Source organism: Mytilus trossulus, unplaced genomic scaffold (assembly GCF_036588685.1).
Source record: "Mytilus trossulus isolate FHL-02 unplaced genomic scaffold, PNRI_Mtr1.1.1.hap1 h1tg000070l__unscaffolded, whole genome shotgun sequence".
NCBI classification, from domain to species: Eukaryota; Metazoa; Mollusca; class Bivalvia; order Mytilida; family Mytilidae; genus Mytilus; species Mytilus trossulus.
The window spans coordinates 4,471,357-4,478,590 of record NW_026963294.1 but is presented as its reverse complement, the minus strand read 5'-3'; the positions used below and the strand labels follow the sequence as shown (position 1 = coordinate 4,478,590).

General features: G+C 32.0%; 1 protein-coding gene across 1 annotated transcript; it reads left to right on the top strand.

Annotated features, from left to right (window-relative positions):
- Window positions 1-3,819: 3,819 nt before the first annotated feature.
- LOC134699474 (somatostatin receptor type 5-like) lies at window positions 3,820-5,064 on the top strand. Its single transcript, XM_063561066.1, has one exon. It carries the CDS (start codon window positions 3,859-3,861, stop codon window positions 4,921-4,923), a length of 1,065 nt encoding a protein of 354 aa, XP_063417136.1. The 5' UTR covers window positions 3,820-3,858; the 3' UTR covers window positions 4,924-5,064.
- The last annotated feature ends 2,170 nt before the right edge of the window (window positions 5,065-7,234 follow it).

Sequence of the window (7,234 nt, the reverse complement as noted above, 5' to 3'; positions counted from 1 at the left end):
GATTTCAATAAATCTCATTTTTCATATAAAACAATCGTGTCATTTATTGATATTAATAAATGAATTTTTAATATAAAACAATCATGTTTTAATATTTGAAAATATTCAGTCGTATTTATTGATATTAATAAATGAATTTTTAATACAAGTTAACATGCTGATTTTTTAATATTAAATACTATGCTATCGTGTACTTGGCCTGATGGACTATGGTAAGAACCACGTAACGAGTCGACGAATAAATTGTCTACACACTTTACTGTTTAGTTCAATCAATTTTCTGATTTTTTAATGTTAAAAAATCATTTTTTAACATTAAAAAATATTTTTTTAATATTAAAAAATCGACATCAATGTAACTTTAGCGTTTGATATAGGGCAAAATAAATTAAATCATGTTCTGTCAAAAGCTCTAAAGACGAATATGGGACAAGTCTGTCCGGAGATATTTTGGACCGATTATGTTCAGTCAACTCAGACCAACTTATACCGACCCAGACAAGTATTTAAAGAAAGTTTGCACTATTTAATGATTATCAAAGTTTAGATTTTAAATTTTGAATTTGCCCCAAAAAATCTCTTTATTATGGACATAGTGAAAATAAAATTGACATTAACTGACATTTGTAGGTTCCCAGAGGCAAATATAGACTAAGCAACGGTCTCGTATGGCAAATTATTGTGGAATTTATTATACCACTGACTGTTTAATTTTAACTTTTCTGGTGCTAGCCACATGGTTAAATATTCTGCATTGACCCTATCAGAGCTTTTTATCATATCAATATTTAAGTTCAGGAAAAATTTAAAACGAAGTTCCGCATTCATGTTTACAACCGGCTGAATTGCCGATCGATTTATTTTACTTGGGCCGACAACAAATTTGTAGGTATTTTTTTATTAGTCAAATGAAACACGAAATTGCAATCCTTGAATTATAATTACATTCAAATATTTGTAATACGATTTCCATAACCTGAATGCAGGACTATGCAAATATATAAGCTATAAGTACCATGCATACCCGCAGTTTCTCCTATCTAAAAACATTAACGCGTTAAGGTCAAACAAGTAGTACAGTGACACGATATTTCATCTTGGTAATATAACGATAGGGAGATGTGGAATGCTTGCCAATTAGACAACTATCCACCAAAGTCCAAATGAAGTGGATGTAAGTAATAATAGGCAACCGTACGGCCATCAATAATGAGAAAAATATAGGGACATAGTAAACAATAAGATTGGCATTGAACTTTTAACTTTTCAAATCTCCAAGTTTCGACATTAACTTTAAAATTTGACTTTATAAAATTTTGAAATTTCGACTTTTAAAATCTTAAAATTTCGATTTTTTCTAAATATTAAAACTTTGATATTAGAATTCAACGAAACGGTCATAGGATCGTCAGATCTAAGGACATTTTGCATTCCATGTGTTATGGTTGGGTTTAAAGGCGTGTTTGGTTCCCAGAAGCAAGTCACTGACTTTGCATTGTTTAAACAATGGCAAATCAGTGGCAAATATGTTATGCATATCCAGGACGACTCACGTGCTGCTCGGTTTTCTTGTTTAGGGAGTTTAAAATGTTGGTTCTTTTTTCTTGAACATTGATTACACTCTACAAGTTGGCTTTCCTTTGACACAACCATTTACCCTTGTCTTTGAATATCAGTCTGTTGAATACAAATATGACGTAATATAGGTGTGTCTGAATAACGGTGTGGTCTAAATAGATAGTTAGATACTAGGGATGTCAAACGATCTGAAATTTAATACTCGAGTACTGAGTCCTGATACTCACGAGTAATAGAGTACTCGGATAAATGTTTAACGTCCAAATTTGTAAAAAGTTTTGATTTTTTTTGGGATACAGTATTTTCGTCATTTGTATTATAGTATATATTATTGTAATACCAGGTACTAGTTGAATGTCCTATAGACATACCAGGTACTTGATAAATGTCCTATAGATATACCAGGTACTTGATGAATATCCTATATATATATACCAGGTACTTGATGAATGTCCTATAGATATACTAGGTACTTGATAAATGTCCTATAGATATACCAGGTACTTGATAAATGTCCTATAGATATACCAGGTACTTGATAAATGTCCTATAGATATACCAGGTATCTGTTGAACATCCTGTAGTCATACCAGGTACTTGAATAATATCCTATTGTCATAGCAGATACTGGTTGAATATCCTTTTGTCATACAAAGTACTTGTTGAATGTCCTTTAGTTATACTAAGTACCTGTTGAATGCCCTATGCATATAGCAGGTACTTGTTGAATGTCCTACTGTTATAGGAGGTACTTGCCGAATATCCTATAGCCATACCAAGTACTTGTTATATATCCTATTGTCATATCAGGTACTTGATGAATATTATTATGTCATAACAGGCACTTGATGTTTGTCCTATAGATAAACCAAGTATTTGTTGAATGTCCTATAGTCATACCAGGTCCTTGGTGAATATTATTTTGTCATTCCAGGTACTTGATGAATGTCCTATAGATAAACCAGGCACATGATTGATATCTTATATATATAGCAGGTAATTGTTGAATGTCCTACTGTTATAGGAGGTTCTTAAAATAAATACTTAAACAAAATGGTAAATGATAGTACTTGTTTTTATTGGTAGTTTTTGTTCTCACCGACAATCAAATCATGTGTAGAAATATAACATCAAAACGTGCTGATGTTAAACACAGACTTTTACACTATTACAACTTAACAATTTCAAGTCAGAATAAATGAACCATGTGATTGAAATATTAGTTCTTTGTACGTGTGTATTTGATAATGTCATAAGTACCTATAATAAGCAATCATTCGTACATCATGTTTGTACTAAGTAAAAGCAGAATTATTGCTGAACAAATAAAATATTGTGATTAGTGTTTGACAAATATCCAATCCTTAATTCGCAATATATTATTATATTGTCCTTTAATACATTTTGAATCGACGGAAAACTATTATCACTAAATGTATCAGAGGAGTTATGATAAGTGATCAATACTTCCTTGTCAAACACAGATTCGAGAAATCCGATGACGAGTGCTGCTAGTGGATAACAGCTGTAAATCTTGTCTATAGAGAGATTTCAACAATGCTAGCTAGGATCTGCAGAAGTTAGAATTTTTTAGAATGTCTCATGATTGTGTTGGATCAGAGGTTTAATTGGTCCAGGCATATCCGTAAATAAATTGAAAGGCGGGTAATGATATAAGGATGATATCAATAAGATAATATAACGTTAAGTGATCGGATACTAGATTTGTTATATATCACTATTTTGACAAATGAAACTTAATAATGTATGAGATAAAATCTGCTATATAAATGTAACAAGATACTGAAGTCAACCCATGTGATTTAAAACGTCAGAAGAAACAAATATTGTGAAATTGTTTTGCGTTCACATTTTTCGAACATTTGCGATAGTTTGTGTGTGCGCCCGACTCGTAATTAGCAAAAGTAAAGGTAATGAAAATCATTCAGATAAACACATATCAGAATACAAGTAGTTTTGGCATACACTCACATAGGTAAGGCGTTTGTTTTAAGTTTCAATTGGATATGCAAAATTTAAAAGCAGAATAATGACATTTTTTTTTGGTGCCGATCATACAAGCGTTTTTGATATATTTTCATATTCGCTTTTGCTTAAAATATATGGAGAATTAAGGTGACGATATTGTTGACATTAGCGTATGCTTATAACAATACGAAAAAAGCAGACGAGATGAAAATAATAATTTCTGTATTTTTTTTTTTCAGTGTGACAAAACGACCCGACAACTGGTGATGGATACGTCTTCACACAGAGATAATGGCAAATAGTTCCGGAAATGAGACATTCAACAACAGTCATCTTTTCTCTGATTATATTCAAAATTATAGGCCACAAGGCAGTGAGGTTCAGGAAAAGTATATCCTCCCACTGTTCCTTTTAGTTGGAATATTTTCTAATGTAAGTACTCTGATTATATTTTGCAGGGGAAAGCAAACGCGAATATCAGTTAGTGTTTACGTGAGTGCGTATTGCATTGGAAATCTCACAACATTATTTTTTCTGTATGGCATGCATCTTCTGACAACTGTTAGTGCTTTCCCTGAATTGTCAAACATAAATAGCTCTGCTTGCTCGATACTAGCTTTTATACATAAAATGGTCCAGTACAGCTCAGTTTGGTTTGTTGTTGGAATGACTATAGATAGATATATGGTAGTGTGTCATCCGTCAAGTGCTTTAACAATGTGTACAGTGTTTATGGCGAAAGTCGCAGTGGGTATAATTTTGATCGGTTTAGTTGTTACCAGTGTACACGCTATGTGGGTTTATGACATAAATCACAAAACTGGTATATGTGACATGTTTACACCAGAAAACAACCTTCAAATTGTACATCTTAAAATTTGGAATATTCTGTCAGCAGCAGTCTATGTATACTTGCCTCTCATCATTTTATTGATTCTCAACACACTACTAACATGCGGTTTGTGCTTTCAACATAGTTCGTCATCAACATTTACGCAGGATAACGGTTCAACAGAATATACCAATACTGTCGTAGCAATATCAATGCTGTATTTTGCTTTAGTTTTACCAGTTACACTGCACAATATTGTAATGATATCGTCAGGGCTACGAATGACGGCTGACATGTACAATACATTGGTGATATTTGATCATATGCAACGCATTAACTTAGTTAATGTATTTTTTGTATGTGTGTTATTATCACGTTCGTTTCGACAAGAAATTCATAATATATATAGACTTATTAGGGAGAAACGTAAGCAAACGGTCGAAATTAATAGATTAGCAAATACAGCCTCAATTACCAATGAAACTACCACAACTTCCGTGAATGAGGAGGACACTTTAATATAAAAACAAAACCTATGAATCTTGTTACTCTTCCGGAACTCATGAGGTGTTTTTTTGGACACAGAACACAGGAAATAATTCATGGAACAGGAAAATAATTCATAGTTGAAACCATTTAGAAATATATATTTATCAAATGCGAGAATGTATGCCTTTCAATAAAATGATAAAACTGTTTTTTTTCATTGAATACTGTAGATAATTTTGTTATGAACGACTTGAAAGTTATTTTCTCTTCAATATATGCTAATTATTCCTATTCAGTAAGGCATATCATGAATTATTATAAAAAAATAAAATGTCTTCGATATTAAATCATTCCGGGTTATTCTGATTTTTCATATATATTATGATAACACATTTATTAACTGTTATATGTTAAAAACCAGATAACACACCTTTTTTTTATTTTGCGAGGCTCATACGGCTATTTCCACATTCTGTTATCGGGTAATGACTTTATTTGTCTCTTTAATTACAAAACACGTCAAAATCATTATCCACGTATTTTAAACCATTTTTTGTCAGAGAAACACGCTTAGCTGGATTGATAATGCGTTAGTTAATAGGAAAACGACAGGAAGACATGTTAATCTAACCGATTTATTTCTCTTATATCCCACCATTTTGTTTTCTCCTTAATAATATTCCAAACGCCGTTTGTTTACTTTTAATTAGCAGCAGTAAATGCCATTTAACTTTAAAAAGGAGCCACCTCGTATTAAACGAAAATGATCTGTACAATACAATGTTCTAGTTACTTTTTGAAAGTGGTGTAGTGGGATATTCAGGATAGAACTTAGGTGTTGATGAAAATATTGTATTCCTCCTATTAAAGTGATCAATTCCATCTTTCCATCCCGGTTGAGACTTTTTTTCAAGTTGTCGTCCTGAATTTGCAAACCATAATAATGTTCAGTCTATGTCAATCAAACATCATTTGTTCATAATGTACGAGATATTTAACTGATTAAGTATATTGTTTATATTAAAATATACAGTACTGGTGTGTGTTTGCATTTATCCTGCAATTGGGTGTCCTACTATACAGATACAGCCCTACAGATATCGCTAAGCTGTATCTGTATACTATACAGATATCGCTTTAAAGCTCCGCCCACTGCCGGACTGAGGATTGTTTGAACCTGTGTGACCTCAGAATGTGTATTCCCGTTGCATGCCAATGACGTTGACAATTGTCGATTTCAAAACTTGAATGTGTATGATTGTGTTATAAAATCAACCATGTCAATTTCAGCATGCATGTTTGGTGAATGTCAAGTCTGAAGCGTAGGACAATTCGTACACCTCTGTTTCAAATTTGATAATGCTTTGTTATTTGTTTTTACTGTTGAAATTAGTTGTTATGTTAAAATAGATAATTATATACCTTTAGCGATGTATTATTGTTGATCATTCGAGATTCATTTTTTGCGAACCCGTCTTCAGCGTAATGTGTGATTTTGATATTACTACGCGGGCCTCTAAGGGGTTACAAATCGAAATAAATGCTAAATAGGTTAGTTTTTGTGTCTTTCAAAACAAAAACTATATACGGAATTAATTGCAGGATAAAGACAATAACTATTTAGTGTCTTTAAATATCAGCTGTATTTGTACTCGGCTCGAAACAGGTGTAGTAGCTCGCTAAAAGCTCGCATACACCTTGTTTCCTAGCCTCGTACAAATACAGCTGATATTGAAAGACACTAAACAGTTATTGTCTATGTATCCAAATTGCTTGTTCATGTTTCTACAAACCATTTAAAAAAAAATGATGATATAATCAATTTCAAAATTGTTCATTGTACTGAAAGACTATTTAGAGCGGTTGTATTTACTAATAAATCAGCTTCATAATAATTATCTTCATAAATCAGATACCCTTATGTAAGTCTTCTCATTAAATAAAGGAATTTAGTAGCCCTGATTCCTGGTTTCTTATGTAAATTAAGATATATTGTTTACCAATTATAATGATTGGTTTGGTTTCATATCAATTATAAAGAGTCATCATCTAAATACACGCACTTTTTTTTTACAATGACCTTGTATTTACAAATTGAATTCCACATTACTAACTATTACCGCTGGTTAACAAGTGGTATCAAATGCTTCGCTAATCTGTCTCATTACCCATCCATTAACTTGTAAACTGAGGTTCATTTCCTATACATGATTTAAACTATGCTGACATGATCATATTACTTTAAAATACATTGATTTTCATTTCAGGAAGTCTGGCTTAATATGTGTCATAAAATTATGAACTGTTGGGTCATCACTGATTTTGGTAAAATCTTTTTTTTTGTGG